Source organism: Acartia tonsa, chromosome 4 (assembly GCF_053477335.1).
Source record: "Acartia tonsa isolate MP-2025a chromosome 4, ASM5347733v1, whole genome shotgun sequence".
Classification (NCBI taxonomy): Eukaryota; Metazoa; Arthropoda; class Copepoda; order Calanoida; family Acartiidae; genus Acartia; species Acartia tonsa.
The window spans coordinates 53,712,047-53,733,379 of record NC_137263.1 but is presented as its reverse complement, the minus strand read 5'-3'; the positions used below and the strand labels follow the sequence as shown (position 1 = coordinate 53,733,379).

At 32.8% G+C, this 21,333-nt stretch overlaps 2 protein-coding genes across 2 annotated transcripts in view; both read left to right on the top strand.

The window, feature by feature from the left end:
* Window positions 1-1,028: 1,028 nt before the first annotated feature.
* On the top strand, window positions 1,029-17,355 carry LOC145318375 (phosphatidylinositol 4,5-bisphosphate 3-kinase catalytic subunit beta isoform-like). Its single transcript, XM_080159671.1, has 15 exons — window positions 1,029-1,120; window positions 1,513-1,617; window positions 1,803-1,886; window positions 5,573-5,675; window positions 5,997-6,075; window positions 6,845-7,067; window positions 7,638-7,746; window positions 7,881-7,987; window positions 8,645-8,761; window positions 9,604-9,704; window positions 10,742-10,845; window positions 11,547-11,586; window positions 12,248-12,324; window positions 16,394-16,494; window positions 16,943-17,355. The coding sequence occupies exons 4-15, from the start codon at window positions 5,589-5,591 to the stop codon at window positions 17,151-17,153; spliced, it is 1,356 nt and encodes a 451-aa protein (XP_080015797.1). The 5' UTR covers window positions 1,029-1,120; window positions 1,513-1,617; window positions 1,803-1,886; window positions 5,573-5,588; the 3' UTR covers window positions 17,154-17,355.
* A 221-nt stretch (window positions 17,356-17,576) lies between these two features.
* LOC145318374 (phosphatidylinositol 4,5-bisphosphate 3-kinase catalytic subunit beta isoform-like) overlaps window positions 17,577-21,333 on the top strand; it is a 7,934-nt gene continuing 4,177 nt past the window's right edge. Inside the window, exons 1-4 of the mRNA XM_080159669.1 lie at window positions 17,577-17,690; window positions 20,119-20,168; window positions 20,574-20,645; window positions 21,034-21,129. Coding sequence (XP_080015795.1) covers window positions 17,634-17,690; window positions 20,119-20,168; window positions 20,574-20,645; window positions 21,034-21,129 — 275 coding nt within the window. The 5' untranslated portion in view covers window positions 17,577-17,633. The remainder of the gene's footprint in view (window positions 17,691-20,118; window positions 20,169-20,573; window positions 20,646-21,033; window positions 21,130-21,333) is intronic.

Here is a 21,333-nt window from a genome sequence, read left to right as displayed (position 1 = left end):
CAAACAAACAAAAAAATACATCTCTCAATCCTACTGAGTCCCACTGAGTAAAATATACTTTAAAGTGTATATTTGGAAAATTTAAGGTTATATAGTACAGTATTGCTACAAAAAATGGGTTATTTGAAAGAGTCAAAATTCAAACTTTAGAAACTGGTACTAAAATACATTTTAAATAATTTAACCAAAGGAATTTTCAAACCTAACTTCAAAATGCAGTATAAATATTATTGAGCTATTATATATTTTAATTTGTTCTAACTTTAAAATATTTTACTTCTAGAAATGCATTCAATAAAATATTATTTGACCATTATATTTTAATCATCTAAGTTCAAACAGGCATTGTTTAAATTTAGTATCTTGAAGAAAAAAAATTCTTACTCGTCTACTTAAAAAATTGGTTTGAATTTTAATGGATTAAAACCGGTTCTCAGCCTAGAGAAAAATATTGTAAAGCATTGTATTACAGACAATTTTACGAATATTGATATAAAAATCATAATATCAATTTTAGTTTTATTAGCACGGGACTTCGATTCCTAGGAGCGAACAAAACTTCTGTTAATCTTATAATTTTTCATCTAAATATCTGCAGAAAACTGTCTATAATATAATGCGATAAATAACTATTATAAATATTTATACACAATCCTGAACCCTTTTTTAAACCTTGTTTAGCATACCAATAGAGGCCAGTAGAGTGATTGATCAGACACCTCCAAAATCAAATTTAAAAGTTGATCCAACAATCCAGGATTATAATGTTGTTCCAAGGTCTCCAAAACTAATATTGAGGAAAGACATAATCAATTCTAGTTTTGCACCAACCAATCAAAATTACATGGTTATAAAACCTTGGTTACCAGTGTAATTTACATGCCAGTGTCCCCTTCTTTCCTGAATTTACCTAACTTTTAAGGTATTTATATAAATCTGTGCCAGAATTGTTTGATACCTTAAAGATTAACCATTAGATAACCCCCTACACCTTCAATAAAGAAAAATATGATTGATTATCCAGAAAAAATGGAGGGCTCCCTCTTATATCTGGAGAGGATAGCCACTCAGCCCCTGGAAGGATTGGATTTGAGGAAAAGAGAGCTTCCATTGATAGAAGGTAAACTTACAGAATTCATAAAAATACAAAGAGTATATTTAGGAATAAAATCATACAAAGAGTAAACTTTATAAAAATCAGCCAGGGATGTGACATTGGACTTTAAATTAACTAAAATATTATAACCACGTTATCTCATTTGCTGCCTCAAAATCTTTAAGTATTTTTTTTCAATTTGTATTGGTTGATTCCAAACTACAGATGTCCTAACTTTTCAACCAGCTATTTGAATCTGTAGAAGTGGTAATTTTATTGTTATTGTGGAAGTCCTTATGTTAATTCTCATTGTCTTATATTCCTGAAAAAAATGAAGAAATATTTTCATTAAGAAAAAAAAAGAGAATGAAATATAAAATAGATACCTATTTATTAGAATGTATAATCTATTTCAGAAATGAGCTACCCAAACCTGAAGACTCAAATCCTTGTTTTGTATATGAAATCAAAAAACTTATCACTTTTGGAATTTCAATTTCAAATCTACCCAGACATTCAAAGTAAGTTTTTAAAATCATTTCCAGTAAGGCATAAAAACTTATTGAAATCTGCAGTATTAGAACCGGTTCTTAGCTATACTGAAAAATTATGTATGTATATCATTGCAGACAATTTTCCATGAATACTAAATAATAACAAATTTGTTTGCTATAATATGATAAAAAACATATTTTGTGTTTTTAAGATTGTGTTTTGGATTATATCAGCAAAGAAAAAGAGAAATAAAGCCAGTTGCATGGGTCAACACAAATATCTTTGATTATAAAAGGTAAATAAATATAAAGGTAACCTCAAACCTCGAACTACAAGGAATAGGTTCTGTAGGAACCGACATACATACCTAAGTATAGAGTAACTTAGCTTAGCTTAGTTTTTAGCTTAGTTTTTATCCATTTTTATTTTTTATTCGCTTATTCTTTACTCGTAGTATTTTTTTATTCTCTTTTACCCTCCTAGACTTATTTAAGTCCTTTATTTTCCTTTTATCTAGCAGCTAACGAATCACGCAACCTCTATCCAACAAAAAAACAACAAAATTTAATTGAATTTTTAGCCAAAAATTTATTTATTTATTTAAATTTTGATATCGAAAAATTTTAAAATAGACTTTTACTATAGACTGGTTCTAAGCTTGTGTACATTTAAGCTCTTGTACATTTATTCGTCGTACTCCTCGCTGGAATCGCCGTATGCGCCGTAGACGGGCTCTTGGTCAAGCAGGTTCTCCAGGATGTCCTGCTGAGCTGTGACCAGGCGGTCCATGGAGGCAATGGCGTCCATACTCGCATGGAAAGATCTGGCGTAGGTGGGTAGGGCTTGAATCAATCTAACGACCAGTCCATAGTTCCCGTACATACAGGCCAAGATCTCCTCGTCGATAATACCGTAGCGGGACCGCCGCCAGAGTAACTGGTCTCCTTCATAGACTATGCCCATAAGGCGGCGCTTCACTGTGAACCATAAATCGAAGCAGCGCCGATCTACCACCGGGAATGGGAGTAGATCAGGCGCTGCCGCGTGGTTCAACAGCTGCTGGACATCAGGCACAGGATCGCCGTCAGCCTCCTCCTCAACGGCGGCCTCGCCGCTGGTGTCGAGCATATCGACAAGCTCTTGAACTAGATCCTGGAGGGGTGCACCTTCCTCGCCTCCAACTCCTGCCGGAATTTCCGGCGCTTGCCCTGGTATTGCTTGTTCCTCTCCATGGCCTTGTCCTCCTTCTCCTTCTTGACTTGACATCTTGTAAACAATTAAATCTTGACCCATTCTCCCCCTTATTTATACCCCCTTTGTGTTTTAAAACCATATATTTATGCAATCTTTAATTAATATTAATATTAATAAGTGATTCCCTTTCCCCACTTCCGCCCACTTCGTTTCCCGCTTGTTTTCCCCATATGCTTGACAAACAGTTGAAATTTTTTCCCTCCTCTTTTTTACTTAGCTACACCAAGAAACCATCTTTTCACCCATACCCACACCCCCCCCCCCCCGCCTATACCAAGCGTAATGCACCGCGCAGACAAGACAAGAAGCCAAGGCCGTGAATTCCTAAACCACCTACCCCTTCCCCTTTTCTTAATGCATCATACGTTACTCTCCTCTCCCCCCCTCCCCTTCTTGAACCCTTTAACCGTTCTCCTTAACTCAACCTTGTTTCTACTTCTCTCACTTGCTTTTATTATTTGTTATTTTTTTCCCGTTTTATTTAGACGCCAACATTATATAGCCAATTACATCCCATAGCAACATATTAACAGACATCCAACTACTTTACACGTTTTTAAATAGTAATTATTACAAGATATGCAAGATTTATTCATTAAGTCAGAGATAGATTATTTTAAGATTTAAACAAATAGCGTATTATAATGTTAATATTGAAATTCTAAACAAAAAAAAATTAAATAATGTTTTCTTTTCCTTCCTTGTTGATAGCTTAACTCTATTTTTACACTTTTTATCACTTAGTCTAAGCCATAGCCGCTTCAAAATTAACAAAAAATCTTTTTTTTAAAAACTTTTTAATATTTATTTCTCTCACTAATGCTTTTTTGTGGATATCTTGTGTGGAATGTCACATAGAACTTGACCAGTACAGGTCCTTGGATCAGTACAGGACACTTTCTGGAGCTATAGCTGGAGACACGCTCCTTCCTGAGCAGTAATTTGTTGAGCAATTATGTCCAATTTATTTACATAGTATTCCATGTTTTCATTTGGATTATACAGAGTGAGTACTAGTTCGGTCTCGAGGTAGCCTTGCTGGTAAAGAAGCTTGGCTACCTCTCGACGTACTTCCTCACTGACACCATCACCGTTGACTATACTAAGCAGCTGCTGATGAGTCACAGTTAAGCGATCACGTAGCGGCTGCCACATTTGTTGGTATTCCTCCTCTCTGAACATTTTTTTTTTATTAAATCAACAGTAAGGTTAAGACTTTACTAAAAGTTACTATAAAAAATACCATGTGCGCGCCAACGCGCCGCAGTTATATTCACTCTCACTTTACCTTGGCCTACTTTCACTCTCTCACCCTTTTTTTCTACTTCCATATAAAAAGAGAGATCCATATAACATTTTTTAGGGCACTATCCCCCTCCTCCCTCCCCCTCCCCCCCTCCCCATCGTCTGTCCTTCCATCACAGCAACGCTGTGACCAGTTCTCAAAACACCAAAATCAGATTCCGGAGGAATCGAACCCTACATACTTAGGGACATATATTCCCTATATCTCAAAAAACCAAAATCAGATTCCGTAGGAATCGCATATGACCTATATTTATATACAAGAGGATCCTGTATCAATTCTCAAGAAATAAAAATCAGATTCCGTAGGAATCGAAACCATTACTACCTTGCTCCTTGTTCACCTAGGTACTTACTGATTTTATTTTCATTTTCATCGTTTATTACATTTTATCGTTTATTACTCTTTGTCGTTTATTACTCTTTATTGATTCCGGGGCTAGACCGCCGTTGTCGAGATATTTATCGTTACCCTGTAATTACTGGTGTGAAATTATCCTTAGACACGGACAGAATTTCACACTAAAATTAAATAATTTGTTACAAAGGAACCAGTCAGGACAGGGTTGCCAAGGGATCACAACGGGAATAGCGACTTCTTACGAAGGCTTCGGTTCCTTAATTGTTCCGAACTTACGCTTGGAGGAGTTGCAACTGATAGTAGGAGGATGTCTGAATCACACAGCAAGATATTGTATTTGTTTATTATTGTTAAGATTTGTATTTGCACATATAACATTGTATCCGTTTGGCAAGCGTCAAAGTACACCAGTGGCTCCACAACCCTTAAAGGGTTATGCCAACTATCTGGTACAATGTTGCATGGAATTTTTCTTGTAAAATGATATTTATATCCTATATGAATTTGGCTTGGCAACTAGGTGGAGACGAAGTTCGGCCAATTCCATGCTAGGTACCTAATAATAGTTATTATGTAAATCGTTCTTTTTTTCCAAACTTGAAACCAAATAAACCAAACCAGAAGAAACAAACCAATCAAAGCATAGTAACCTTTAAAATGCCATATATCAAATAAAAAATATGTTGTACCTTTGAGGAAAATAAATCTTATCTTATCTTATCTTAAATTTATTTTGTACATGTTAATTTTGTAAGTTACATTTCATTGTAATGCAAAAATGTCACAAACAGCGCATTTTACTGGTCTTTTTGATAGCTTTAAGTGAATTATATAACTTTTTATGTAGCTAACAGCTATCCCCACGCATTTTTTCAAGGGGGGTTGGGGGAAAAGAGAAATATAGAGTTTCATTTGGGGACCACTTCTTTATACCACGAAATTGCCTCTGAGCTGCCTATGGTAAATTCAAAGCTTCCAGGAAGAACCAGTGATGTCTTTTACAAGACCTTAGTACATACAAACAACCCACTGCTGTATGATATAGGATTTTTATTGATTAGGTTCCTAAAAAGAGAGATGAGTCTCCATTTCTGGAGGTATGAAGGGGGAATCCTGAGTGATATTGCATCATTGAATCCTGTTCAAACTTCAGAACAAAATAAGGTTGATTAGCATTTTACTAGAGGTTATGCCCCTAGATGCCACTAAAGTGGGAGTGGGGTCATTCCTCCAATTTAAATTGTAGTTTTAAAAATTCATTTCAATTGAAGGGGTGAATTTTTTTCTAGGGGCTATTTCTCTTGGGAGAGTGGTGCCACATTCCCCAAAAATAGTTATTAGCATTCCTCAGAGTCAGACTTAAGCTTAACTATCAAGGAGAACCATACCAGTTCACCAGTTAGAGACACTATTTTACTTTTATGCAAGGATAAACAAAAAAGTTTGATAATATTAAACATTGGGATTATTTTCTTTGCTTTTTAGTCTTACTTGGATGCCAGTTCAATAGTATTTAATGTTGAAAATATTCCACAGGGAAAAAGAATTTACTACCCAAAGACAGGTAAAATGAATTAATAACATAATTGGGTACTGCCACTTATACAAAAAGTACAGTCTTTGTTTTTGACTAAAAGTTGAGTTGTGTTTTTGACAGCTTTGCTTTTGCTTATTCTTAATTTGTTAAATTTTTGAGCATATATTTTCTTGAAAGCTAACTTTATACTAAGGAATTCAACTATTCATAGCTAACTTATTATAGGTTTTGCCATGTGCTACTCAATATACTAGGAAATTAATATTTACATATTATAATTTACCCAAGAAAAGCTCTATCTTTTAAAATGTGACTATTTAAGGCTTATTATGTAATTGAAATAAAAAGATTAGGCACTTTCCTACTAAAATGTGTACACTATTTCAACCAATGTCTGAAATGTGCCCCCACTGTTCTCCTGTTAGCTGATTTATAGAGTACTAGCGGCTACGCCCCTAGAGGCCTATAGTGGCACTTTAAATGTTTTTTGTTGTTGTTGTTCAAGTCTCTACGATACCTAGCTATGTTGCTTTTAAGTTTCTTTTCAAGTCACTACGATACCTAACAATATTTAAAATAAAACTTTCGATTTATTGTGTTTTCTCTTGGGAGGGTGGTGGTACCCTCCACCAAAATAGTTATAAACCTTGCCAGGACCTATGAGAAGCTACCCTGTTAAGGAGAACCAGATAGGTTCAGCGGTAAGCGAGATCCTAAGGTACAGACACACAGTCAAACACACATCCTGTTACTTTAGATAGTTAAAGATAGAGATTAACCCTTTTTCTATTAATAGATGAATTGATGACATCCACAATGAAAAGAATCAACTCTGATTTGAGCCATGAAACAGATTATCCAGAGCTAAGATTTGGATCCAGTTTATCAAGATTATGTGGAGACTCTTCAAGTTCTCTAGTTCTAAGTACTGATACCAAGTTGACTGAAATGGCTGGGTTTGATGAAGATTCTCAGATTTTCAAGATTCGGAGTAATTCCAGCAGCAGTAGAACTTCCAGGTATGTGATTTTTCATGATCTTATTTTCAGATTTTTTTAAGCGAAGCTTTTCTATAATTAGAGCCGGTCCGTCCTTCCGTCATTGACGGACAGTTAGCTTTTTTCATTAATTTAGATATGTTACAATTGAACTATAAATTTAAAACTTTGCATGATGATTCCTATTATAATAAGGTACGCTTTAAGAAGAGTAGCTACTCTACAATTGTTACCAGAAAGTACGTACGTCCATTTAAAACATGAGGATTTTTTACAACAAATTTTTGTGGGTTATAATCATCCTTTGCATAAGATTTTTGGAAATCTGAGTCCGATAACCACAAGGTACAATGCTATAAGCGAAACATCGCTATAAACAAATTCTGAATATGTAAGAATGTCCTTAAACAGTATCATGTATTTAAGAAGTAATGCAACAAATTTACTTACAATTTTGTTTAGACTCATGCAAAGATAATCTGCAAATTCATTTCTATCACTTTACAAGTTTTATGGATGTTGTCATCCTTGTACAATATTTTTATTTGATAAATATTCAGAACTATACAGAAATAATATATTTAATTATAGTATAAGAACTGGAAGTGTTTTTGTTGCACAACAGAAAATTAACAAACAATTTGAGGAAGAATTGACTAAAATTGCTAAAAAAGGTCCTTTCCAGCAATTAAATGCCAAGGTAACTTACTTGTTTCCAACTACTGGCGTCCAAACTTGTCAACCAATATTTAATCTAATTTTGTCCATTGTATTATCTCTTAATATAACAGAAAAAAGAATTATACTTGACATAAATGCTTTGGAAAAATGTAGGAGAAGACACTGCTGTATGAGATAAGAGAATATTGTATGCAAGACTGTCCAACCTTACTACCCAGGATAATACAGTCCATTGACTACAGAGACTATAACCAAGTCAGGTAAACCAATTAAAGAAAGCCTGTAGGTAATACACCGCTCTACTGCTGAAACACTGTCACAAATAGACCCAACACAAAAAATTTAAAGCCTCCGGCTTTTAATAAATAAAATAGGCATCTTAAAATGACATTTTTTGGAGAGATTTTGACTTTGAAAAAGGGTTATTTTTATTGTAAAAATGTAACCTGTTGCTAGCATTCTAACTTTGTCCCAAATAAGATTATAATTTTGCTTCTAGATTTTATAATTTTTTTTTGTTATGAGGGTTGGAAAAATATTAAAGAATTTCAACTACCAAAAATATCATTTTAAGATGCCTTTACCTTTTTTTCATTATTTCATTACTTATGGCAGTATTTCAGAAGTTGGAGCGGTGCATTTCCTGCAGACTTCCTTTAAGTAATTAATATTTAATATTACCAATATAGGTCTGAACCCCAGACACATGCTGAATGTAGTTTTCAAACAATAAAATTTTCTAAATATGTACATATATTATATCTCTAACTATCAGAGTCGAGACACACTTTTTTCTTATAGTTTACCAAACCACGACCTGAAACTAATTCAGGTGTCCTGCATACATAATTAATTATAATTTAGGTATTCTTGAAGTCCTTACAGACAAATAGCACTAATTATTCATTCACTATCAGAGTCCTTCATGAGCTGCTAGAAGCATGGCCTTTGGTACCTGTTGATTATGCCCTTCAACTACTTCACTATGAATATCCAGATGATAATGTTCATGCTTATGCCGTTAAATGTCTCAGGTAAATATTAATAAACAGTGTATTAGATTTATCTTAAAAACTAATCCATTACAAGTAACAGGAGGTTTGTCTCTTTGCACCGAAAGATCTAGATTTTGTTTGGACGCCTGCCTTCTATATATTTTTGTACTATTAAGGGTTATCTATGTATTTTAGCTTTTAAAATGGGTTGTTGATTGATAAAAAAAAACTTTGGCACTTACCTGGATAATTTCTGCTGTGGCACTGTGACCGCCAGGATGATCATCTGAACCTGGATTACCCAGGAACAAGGGACCAGGATTCTGACAAACAATTCTAAATGAAAACTTCTTTACAACCTGCTTTCTTCTATTTCCCCCCTTCTTATCCACTTGCCTACAGTTAAAGCAAAAAACAAGTTTTACGACAACATTACGCCACAAAATATCAAAATTTTCAGTTAATTTCAAATAGAATTAATTTTCTGAATTCTGGCACCCAGGATTACCCTCTTATCTATGAAATAATACAAATATAAATTCACCACAAAAATATGATTAAATAAAAATGTAATAGGAAAAGAAGAAAACAAAATTAACTTTTAGAAGAATTACTTACTAAACATCCATCTGATTTTAAAGTAAAAGAATAGAGGGATCACAATCTTTAAGTTATTTATATGGACCCTATTTCGACTTTCAATTGGGTATTTGAATATCAGCCAAATATATAAACAAAGCCAACAGAAAGCAATTTGCTAGCAGACGAAAAAGGGCCCCCCCACCTGGGCCAGGTAGTTGTCTGGATTATACATCAATATTTTATGTTTACTAGTTTATCTGATAAAACTTATGTATTTTTGATTTGAATTCTATTTGTAGGGAAGGATCAGATGAACAGCTTGAACTATATCTAAATCAGTTAGTCCAAGCAATCAAACATGAAGATTATTTCAGCGGTCATCTTGTAAACTTTCTACTAGGTAAAATAAATTTTGTTTTTACTAGGTAGAATAATTTTTGTAAACTTTCTAGTAGGTAGAATAATTTTTGTAAACTTTCTATCAGGTAGAATAAATTTTGTAAACTTTCTACTAGGTTACATACAAGTGTTTTTTAGTAGCGAAGCTACTCTATAATTCGAAATGTCCGTCCGTCTGAGACAAAGTGGGGGAAACATGATTTTCTCGGCTCCTATAAAAGATAGACAGCTGAAATTTTTAGTGAAGATTCTTATAACATATGCCCATCAAATATATACATTGTTTTGTCCATCCGTCTATTATTTGGGGTGCTAGCTAGATTCCTACATTTTTATGTTTTCCTGATTTTCTCAACTCTTTTTTAAAGATAATGAGCTGAAATTTTTAGGGATTGCTTAAATTTCCATTCTACATATTTTCCTTAAGTTTTATTACGATTTTTCTATAAATAGGGGTGCTAGATTGATTCCTAGATTTTTAGGTTTTCTATTGTTTTCTCGATTCCTATTTAGGATTTGCGGCTGAAAGTGTCAGGGATTACATATGCTCATATTCTACATATTTTTATCAAGTTTTTCATTAAGATTTGTCTATAAATTGCGGTGCTAGATCGATTTCTAGATTTTTAAATTTTCATGATTTTTAAGGTTGTGAATGTGTGATTTTAAAGGTTTTTTATTTTATCAACATTAATGTTTATTGTATGACACTACTTTATAGTTATTTTTCCTGATATATATTTATAAATTTTGTCATCCTTGTTTCACTTTCACTCATTAAATTCTGATTTACTTACTCAATGGATGTAGGATATACGTGCATATATTGACAGGGAAAATTTTGTCGTCAATTTAGCTTGCTAATATGTACCTCATTTATTGGTCAGATCGTTCGTAAAATAAGAAAGGAGGGGATGGGGTAAATTGGTTGGATATTTTATATATCTGCGAGCATCACTTTATCAGAGTACATGATAAAATCAGTTGTAACATCCAAGTAATAAAATGTTGATTACCAAAAACTAAATTTTTTTCAAGAAAGATGCCTGAAAAACCAAAGGCTTGGGCAGAAGTTTTACTGGATGTTAAGATCTGAGATTATAGCTGGCCCCTCAACACTCAAATTTCCTCTGGTTTTAGAGGTAAGCAAAATATTAACATCCATAGTCTTATCCCTTTATATCCTAAAAAAAATTATTCTCTCTTTTTTTATTCCAGTGAAATAAAGTTAGGACATTGGATCTAAAATTCATTTTCTTGGTTGTCTTAGACTTTGTGTACTAGAAATACTGCAACTTCCTAGTTAACTTTAATTTTAATTACTTTAAGGACCAGCGCACAGAATGCCGCTGAATCTCTTACGATATTAGTTTCCTAAGTTTCAAAGGTACAACTAAAGCCAACACTGCACTGTTTCCAAAAGATGAATTTATAATAGGTTTTCTCGTATTCATTCGAATCCGGTGGATAGGAACCGGTTCTCATCCATACGAAAAAACTATGTCTAGCATCGTATTATATCCAGTTTTCTACGAATATAGAAATGTACAATCATAAGATTAAAACCAGTTTTTTTAGCCGGTGCCTCCGGCACCTCGGGGCTAAAAAAACTAGTTTTAATCTTATAATTGTACATTCTATATCCGCGGAAAGCCGTTTATAATACGATACGAGAAATAACTATTAATATATAAAATATAGATTTTTTTATGTACAGCTCAGAGATAAAAACACCTCATAAAGCCAAGAGTAGCTACATTGTAAAAAAGAACTATATCGGTTATCGGTTCGGCTGTTAGATTATTATAGGGATTACTAAACTAAAATAGTAATACAATTTTAGGCTTACCTTTTGGGAGCTCCTGGACATATGAAAATTTTAGGTAATACTTGAAAACAAAATAAAAAAACTATGGTAATGCTCTATCTTTAACTAGCGGCTACGCCCCTAGAGGCCTCTAGGGGCACTTGAGGAGGAGAGAGTCAAATTTAATAACCCAATTTCTTATTTTAAATTTAAAAAAAAAGAAAAAAAAATTTTTTTTTTGGGGGGCCCCCCCTCATTTTAAATTTTAGTAAAAAAAAAATAGATTTTTATTGGGGGGGGGGGATTTTTTCCCAAAAAATAGTTATAAACCTTCCCGGGACCTATGAGAAGCTACCCTGTTAAGGAGAACCCGATCGGTTCAGCGGTTAGCGAGATCCTTCGGTACAGACACACAGATACACAGACACACAGACATCCTGTTACTTTAGTATAAGGATAGGATAAAAAAGAGTTTTTTTTGTTTAACTGATAATTAAAATCTCACATTTAAATGAATTGACAATGTTTATTTACTTTTCATAAAATAGCTTTTTTGATTCTGGTTTTAAAAGTTTTTTGAGTAGGTTATGTCAATTGCCATAGAGGAATAATTTTTTAATATAACCGATATTTTTTTTTATCCAAAGACAGATTTTATATGTAGAGCCATTTTTATTAAAAATATTAAGTTTCCAAAAAGTAAATACATGAAGAATATGTTTATTAAAAACTTTCAGAAAGGCAACGGGATTTCATGTCAAAACTGCAAAGCCTGAACAATTGCTTGGCAATGGCTGGGGCTACACAAATACAGGTTAGGAATTGAAGATTGCGAAAATATGAAACTTAAAGTTAAAGATAACTGAAATTAAAGTTACAAAAAGTTGTTTTACTATAAAAAAAGTTAATAATTCAACCCACCCACTTATCTTTTACCCTGCACATAGGGGCAACAAGGGGATTCAATTCACCACCCCCAAATCAAGTTTTAATCATTCTATGAGTATTATCATACCCAATGTACATCAGATATCGAAGGAATCGTAAAAATACGCTTTTTAAATAAGCTTTCTAAAGTCTGAAAGTCAAGATATGCAAAAATTTTCTTACAGAAAAAGGCATATATTTTGTGTTTCACCAACAATTTTAAAAGTATTATAAAATCTCTTAGAATTAACGTAATTAGACAAAATAACTTCAGGTGAGTCATGCACTACATGTATTTTGACAATATAAAAGAAAAAAACACAGATTAAAGATATTAGTCCTAAATAATTCTAGTTGAAGTTAAGATTTTAGTTTATTTTTGTTTGTTTTATAATCAACATTTAAGTAGACAGTAAGAGGAAATATGTTTTCACCGGTTGCCACCGACTAAAAATACGATATTTGATTACCCAAAGACATATTATAATCGCCTGTACTGGTCTCATTTACCCCCCCGCGCCCCCGTAGGGGTTTTTAGCGCGTTTTCTGAGGTTGGGTGCACGAAAAGTTTGTTAGGAAAATCTTTTAAATGCGCTTTTAAAGTCAAAATGTGAGATGTAATACATATAAATAAAAGACGCAAAAACATAGTTATGAGAAATATTTATTTGATCAGACTTTGAATTAAAGTTGATAATGAATATTTTCAAGTTCTATTGCACTAAATGATTGAGAGGGGAGGAAGGGGGGGCTAAACCTAAATCTAAACCTCTTTATGTTTGATGTTTTAATGTAACTGAATAATCGTTTCTATGGATTATTACAAATATCAGGGATCTAAAGGGATAAGACAAAGGTTAATAAATTGATGTACATCTCCAATGGCAATACACAAAATTACCCCTTGTGTAGATTAAAGTTAGTAGTTAAAACGTTTGAACACACAACTGTAAAACTTTGGGGACTAGTTTTATAAACAGCCCAATGTCCCCTCTCTCACTGCGGAAAGGTAAAGATAATATTCAAATAACGAAGTGTTCTAATAATCATTCTAAATTGGAATTAGCAAGTAGTCTATCTGTCTGTCTATTGGTAATGCTTTGTTTTTAAATTATGTAGTTAAATGGTCTTCATGTTTAGCGTAAGCAGTTTTATTTAGAAAGGGAGAGGACATTACACTAGTCCCCAAACTTCAAAGTTTTATAATAACGTTTTTATATTCGTTGGCATAACAACTTTAGGAAATTTGATTGATGTTTTATTGGTTGGTTCATTAAGATGAGTATCAAAACTTTTCAACCACTAATTGTCATCTACAGACAATCAATTTTGTTATATAATTTATTATTTTATGTATCAATATTGGGGATGTACATACATTAATCGGTTGTTGTTTTGTTCCTTAGATCCCTGGGCGTTAATCTATAATAAAAAGTAGCTGAATGTCTGTTTGTCTGTCCGTCCGTCCCTTAAGATCTCGGTAACCACTAAACCGATTATATTCTACTCTTCAGGGAATATATCTACTGGTCCTGTGGTGGTTTAAAGCTATTTTACAAAAAAAATCCTCTATATTTTTTCATATTTCTATAATTAAAATCGGTCCCTCCGTACATCTGTTACAGTTAGCTCTTATAGTTAATTTAAACAGGCTAGAATTGTCCTATCGATTTCAAACTTTTCATGCCGTTTTCTACAACAGTTAGTTACAACTTAGAAAGCACAGCAACTCTATTATCGTTACCAGAAAGTCCATACATCCATTTATAACAAGCTGATTTTTTAATTTTATGACAACAAATAATGGTTTTGAATGTGAAAAATATCCTATTCATCTGATTTTTGAATACTGATTCCTAGTACAATAAGGTATAGTGTTATAAGCGAAGCATCTCTATAAAAAGTCCTAAAAACGTCAGTATGTCCTTAAACAGTAACATGTATTTAATCCAGGGTTCGGAAGCCGCGCCTCAGCCGCGCATAAGCCTCAGTTTTAAACCTGCTTGTGAGCAGAAAAAGACATTTTTGAAAGAAGGATTGTCTACTAAAGAGACAGTTTTATACATAACGCTAAATCTTATAGTGATAAAATGACGATTTCACTGAGGCTTACACGCGGCTTACGCGCGGCTTCCGATCCCTGATTTAATCAGTTTTAATTACAATTTTGTATAGACATTCATTAATATTTAGTTCTGACACTTCACAAGTTCGTTTGTCCTTCCATTTCAGAGCTTCGCTTCTATGGATGTTGTCATCCTTGTTTAATTACCTCTTGGAGCAAAGCCCATAGAGGCTATGGGCGAAACTGCTAGTATACATATAAACAGTAAACAAGAATCATAATATCATTATAAATATAGTTATTAGCCAATAAAAATTTATGTCAATCATGCTCACATTTATAATGGATTTATTATTAAGTGAAACTTGTAGCTTGCTAAAATAAGAATCCCCATCCACCCCTTTACACCATCCTCTCCCCTTTTACTGAAATGAATTAAATGACCCCAAATTTGACATTTTGAATACTTTGATGGATAGATAGATGGATAGGTAGATGAATAGATATATGGATAGATACATGGATGAGTAAATGGATAGACAGATGGATAGACAGATTGGTAGACAGATGGACAGAGGGATGGATAGAGGGATGGATAGATGGATGGATAGATAGATGGATAGATCGATAAATAGATAGATGGATAGATAGATGGATGAGTAAATTGATAGACAGATGGATAGACAGATGGATAGACAGATGGATAGACGGATGTATAGATGGATGGATGGATAGATAAATGGATAGATAAATGGATAGATAGATGGATAGATAGATGAATGGATAGATGGATAGTTGATGGATAGATAAATAAATAGTTGATGGATAGATAGATGGATCGATAGATGGATAGATAGATGGATAGACAGATGGATAGATGGATAGATAGATAGAGGGATAGATAGATAGATAGATAGATGGATAGATAGATGGATAGATAGATGGATAGATAGATGGATAGATAGATGGATAGATAGATGGATAGATAGATGGATAGATAGATGGATAGATAGATGGATAGATAGATGGATAGATAGATGGATAGATAGATGGATAGATAGATGTATAGATAGATTGATAGATAGATGGATAGATAGATGGATATATAGATGGATAGATAGATGTATAGATATATGAATAGATAGATGGATAAATAGATGGATAGATAGATGGATAGATAGATGGATAATTAGATGGATAATTAGATGGATAGATAGATAGATGGATAGATAGATAGATGGATAGATAGATAGATGGATAGATAGATAGATAGATGGATAGATAGATAGATAGATAGATGGATAGATAGATAGATAGATTGATGGATAGATAGATGGATAGATAGATTGATAGATAGATGGATAGATAGACGGATGGATAAATAGATGGATGGATAGGTTAAGGAGGCGCTATTTTTAGGGAGGGGTTAATCCGGTAATTTTCCATCTACCTTCATTAAATGACCTTTATCTCCATGTTTCTTTCAAATGACAGAAAAAAACATAAAAGCAAATTTGTTCGTTGTTAAATTGCCTACAAAAAAATATAAAATGAAATTTTTGTGGGATGAATTTTAAGGGTACTAAATAATTAAATCCCCTTTTTGATTGATTTGCCCCAATGTGCCCTGGATGAAATAATTGAGGAGGGAAGAAATTTTACTGAGAAAGCTGATCGCATTTGTAACCTTTTTATCTTTCATTTACATATCTGTGTATTTATTATTTAGATGAATGGATATATTATTACTTGGATCTTACACCACATTTTCGTGTTCTCTAATAAAGTGATGAACTAACTGACCAATTAACGAGTTTCATGGTAGTAAGCTATATTGACGATAATTTTTCCCCTGTCATGATATTCACGTTTATTCTACATCCATTTTCAGATGGCTACAAGAGAAAAGTTATGCATGACAAAACTGGACGCATTTGTTACACCACTTATCCAAGATGAGGGGTTCATATGTCCCCTAGATCCTTCGCTAAGGTTTTGTTTATATATGATAGTTGCACCAGAGTTATGTTCCCATCAAACCTTTGCCTATACGACTAATATGAATCTTCACTGGAAGGGAATCCTCTAGGAATCCAAGGGTGGGGGTAAAGGTGTGTTTACCCCCTAAAACTCTAAAACCCCTCATTTAACCCCCATAACATTTTTAAAAATACATTAGATTACCACTCTCAAATCTTTGAAACCCCTAACAAAAATGCTTGGACGTCCTTGAGCTAGAGTGTATCTTGTTAAATATATATTTTAACCATTTAAACTTAAACAAAAGGGTAACACTTTGGACGATGATTTGATGTACACTCCCAATGATGATCAACAAAATATTTGTACTAATGTAGATTATAATGTACAGTCAAACATACCCTTCCATGCCCTCTTGTTATAAATATTTCTAATCTACGTATGAACAAAAAACCTTTAGATGTGGTCAACTATATCTACCAGAGTGTAAGCTGATGAAATCAAAGAAAATGCCAGTTAGAATTGCCTTCCATCATTTTGATGCCATTTCACTGAAAAATGGCGGCGGTGTTGACGGGAAGACTGCAGCGGTGACAGATGAGTGTCAGCTGAATCATAACAGGGACATTCCAGTAACAGCTGATATCATACTGTTCACACTGCTGCATTAGATGGGAATGGGGTTAAATAACTGTATTTCCATATCCCAATGACCTTGTGCCGACTCTCAATTGGGTCTTTGAAAATCAACCAATGTATCGGAAATATTAACATAGCAGAAAACAATTTGCTAGCAGACGAAAAAGGTCACTGGAAAAGGGGGAGATGTATTTATCTGTAAATACATCTATACTATAGATCAGTTGCTGAGGCACTGCTATGCAGGCCTATTTGTCTGTCAGTTGAAAATACACTTATTGTGCACTTGTAGTGAGATTATTTGTATTAAGTTGAGGTTGGGAGGTAGTAAAGCCCCTCTCCTCCGAAATGACACCTTTTTAGGCTCAAACTATGCAAAACAAAATATATATAAGCAATGCTTTAAAGATATAAGTTTTTACAGGTGTTTTTCTGACATTTTATACATTACACACTTCCTCGCTTAGAACTATTTCTGCTTACTTGATAATTCCTGAAGCAGGATATGCTTCATGTACAAGTCTGGAGATGATTTGCGGCAGGACAGTCTGGTTCTAGACATTATTAAGGTAAAATAAATTTCCCGCCATAATATCAACTTTGTAAAATTGCGCGGCATTATTATTATTTGCGCAAGTAGAGTCAAAGTTACAGAAAAAAACTTTTTCTTCAGGAATAATATAACTTAATCAAATAAGAAAAATAGGTATATTTATTTGGTTCAATAAGTATGCCTAAATTTAACTTGATTCTTACAATTGTATAGATTGTATCATCTTATGTATAAATATAATCTTTAGAGTTATAAAAAGTTGTTTTATTATTTTGATACAAGGTGTCAGATAACATGTCCTCTATTGTGCACTGTCTACTAGATTTTGTAGGACAAATGTCCAAATAGAAAAACTCTCAACAATGTGATAATATGTCCTCTATTGTCCACTGTCTACTAGATATTGTAGGACAATATCCAAACAGAAAAACTCTCAGCAATATGATAACATGTCCTCTATTGTCAACTTTCTATTAGATTTTGTAGGACAATATCCAAATTTAAAAAACTCCCAACAATTTGATAATATGTCTTCTATTGTGCACTGTCTACTAGATTTTGTAGGACAAATGTCCAAAAAGAAAAAAGTCTCAACAATATGATTATATGTCTTCTATTGTCAACTGTCTACTAGCGTATTGAATTTTATTCCATAGAGAGTATTAGATAATACTATAAAATACACATTCTTTATTCAGTAATACATATTACTCCATAGAACACTAAGTAATACTCAATACAGTATTGGAATCTTCCTTATATCGTAATGAGGTTTTTGGCTAGAACGTATGGGATGATGCTATACAGTAATGAAATGAATATATAGTTTTATCTGATGCTAAAATTTATTTTTATATTTAACAGTGTAGCTGCCAAAACAGCTGAATGTCTCATGTCATGTCTACACACCATGTTAAGTATCATAAGAAGGCCTATATAAAATCTATAATAGCCAATCAAAAAAAAAAAAAAAATAAGTGCACTGCAAGATAACTGTGCATTATTGAGTAATGACTATTCTAGATAATGTGTAGGCCTTCAATGTCTATAAAATATTATTAGACAAAGTCCCTTTAGAAAAAAAGTGTCCTCCCACTAAAAACCCTCACTCATAATCATAAGGAAAAAGGATAAGAGGATGAATACTCACCCCCTTTTTCATGGTAAAATACTACTTCCCCATCCCTAAATTTTTAAAGAAAATCTAGCAGACGAAAATCAAAAGCCGCCCAGGGCTTTTTGTATGTCAATCATAAATAATAATGTGAATAAAAAGAAAAGCAATATTTAGCAAACAGCCGTGGGCGGTCAGAATCAGCTGAATATTTATTATAAAAAAAAATTTCCCCCTTTTTAAAAATGAAAGTATTCATCTTTCATGCACAAATTTTTTGAAATAAAAATAAATTCTTTGTAATTTTAATTAAAACATTAAAACGACAATATCTAAACGTAAAAAGTAAAAAAAAAATATTTTTTTAGATGTTATTATCTTAGTATTTTTTATATTTAAAAACAAAATTTTCTTTTATTTTTAATTTAAATATTATATTCTAATTATTAAAACTTTACATATTAATTTTGTAATCCTCCCATTTGAAAAGTGGTGGAATAGCAATAAAATTTAGCGCGGCAACAGCGCTAATTAGGCCCCTGGGCCCACTGCCTATTTTCGTCTTCTAGTTGCTTCAATTCCTCTCTTTTATTTTTTTCTCTATGCTCATAATACAAATTATTTTGATTAGAAGTGTCAGATATCTATTTTGAGGTAATTTCTAAAAGGGCCTTTGTCCCATAAAACGTAAGATATGACCTCCTTTATATGTGTTGTTTGAACATAAAGCAGTATCTTAATCTTGATATTTTTCATGAAAAAAGGGATGATTTATGGGTTGGAAAATTATATTAATTTTCTCAGATAGTTAAACAACTGGCTACCATGTGACATTCAATCAATAAGTTAGGTGTTGGAACATATAAAATATTAATAACCTGGAGTCCTAGTAATTAAACACCTATACACGTACTGCTTTTTTTAATGTTTCCTCCAAATTGATACCGAAATAACTAAAAAAATCCATTACTTATCCCTATAATCCATGATGTTATTGAACAAACGACAAGAATGGTTTGCAAAAAAGACATCACAAAACAGCATGGTGAATATTCCCATAGTTTTTGCACATGTTTGTTTGTCTATCTGTTTGTAAGTGTATGTGTTATTATGTCTGTGTGTTTGTTTGTCAGAATTCATGGCCTGCTAGTTTGAAACCTAGATAAAATAAGAAATATTTTATGTCACAAATCAAATGAATCTGTTTCTTTCATGCATAGTACATATTGAGCATTTGAGGGGCTTTAACCCCGCGGGGCCTTTATCTGCTGTGCCCAATCCCTGTGGAGTACTCAATACACAATATAACCTAATAGTAAATACATTATAGGTTTTTGATGCAATTTGGAAGGAAGCGGGATTGGATCTAAAAATTACAAGGTAATAAAAATGATTTCCCTTTAAAGGTAAGCAACATTTTGCTTTATATTAAAAAATAAAATCTTTTTATTTCTTACAAATTTTTGGTACTTTTAAATTTAAAATCGGTTGGTTCAAACTAAAAATTCTACATCAATTTATCTCCATTGTCTTATCCCTTAAGATCTCTGGCTGTACAGGATATCCTACTATATAAAGTTTGAAGTCATTCTTGTTTGAAGCTTAAGATTTCGATAACTGCTGAACCAATTGAGTTCTTCTTTTTTTGGATGCTTTACTTAGCTCCTAGGGTGGTTTTAGGCTATACCAATTTCAGATTTTAGTCTTCGAAAGTTTTTAGGCTATTTTCTGCCATTTCCTATCCCTAGATGGTATGGGCGCAGCTGCTATTATAATTATATTTAGTTACCTATGTGTTCCAACAAACAACAATGAAGGCCTTATTCAAACTGTGGATGATGCTGAAACTATTTGCAGGGATCTATCCTTAAAAATTTACTTTTATATTATGATCATCCTAATACTAATATTTTTTTATTGCAGTAATCGATTTATTGTTATTTGGATCTTCCTCCAGATTATCATGTTTTCTAATAAAGTGCATCTTATAGCTGGCTAAAACAATGATCCAGAATCCTCCCTTTTCACCCAATCCCATCCCCTTCTAATAGATGAACGAATTGACAAATAAGTGATGTCTATGTTAGCAACCTAAACTGACTACATTTTTTTATGGTGACATAATATCCATTCTGCATCCATTTTTGCATATTTACATATTCTAGAATTCTTTTTTTTAATGTTATTGGTATTTTGTGAAAAACGAAATTTTTTGTTTGTTAAAAATTTTAAGGATTGACTTTAGAATACAGCTGGCAGAAGCTAGCATCAGTACACAATGGGCTATTACGGCTTTAAGGGCCAAACTTATGTCTGCCTTTAGAAAGGAACTCATTTTTAGGTAATGATACTTTTTGTTAAATAAATCAAGAGGTTAATTTCATGTTTTTATTAAAACTGTTTGTTAGAAAAGTTGGTAATTTTTATTGATTGTAAATTTTAATACACATTTTACACTAAACACTGTAAAGATTAGAATAAACAGTAATAGATTTTTTTTCATATTTTTTCAAAATTTATTTGTTTTAAAAATATCTTTTTATAG

Bases quoted from the DNA above. Each gene is read 5' to 3' on its own strand.
- LOC145318375 (XM_080159671.1), top strand. From the start codon at position 5,589: ATGAGTCTCCATTTCTGGAGGTATGAAGGGGGAATCCTGAGTGATATT. The intron at 7,988-8,644 runs GTAAACCAATTA...ATTCACTATCAG, and splicing joins AGAGACTATAACCAAGTCAG to AGTCCTTCATGAGCTGCTAG. The intron at 9,705-10,741 runs GTAAAATAAATT...ATTTTTTTCAAG, and splicing joins TCTTGTAAACTTTCTACTAG to AAAGATGCCTGAAAAACCAA.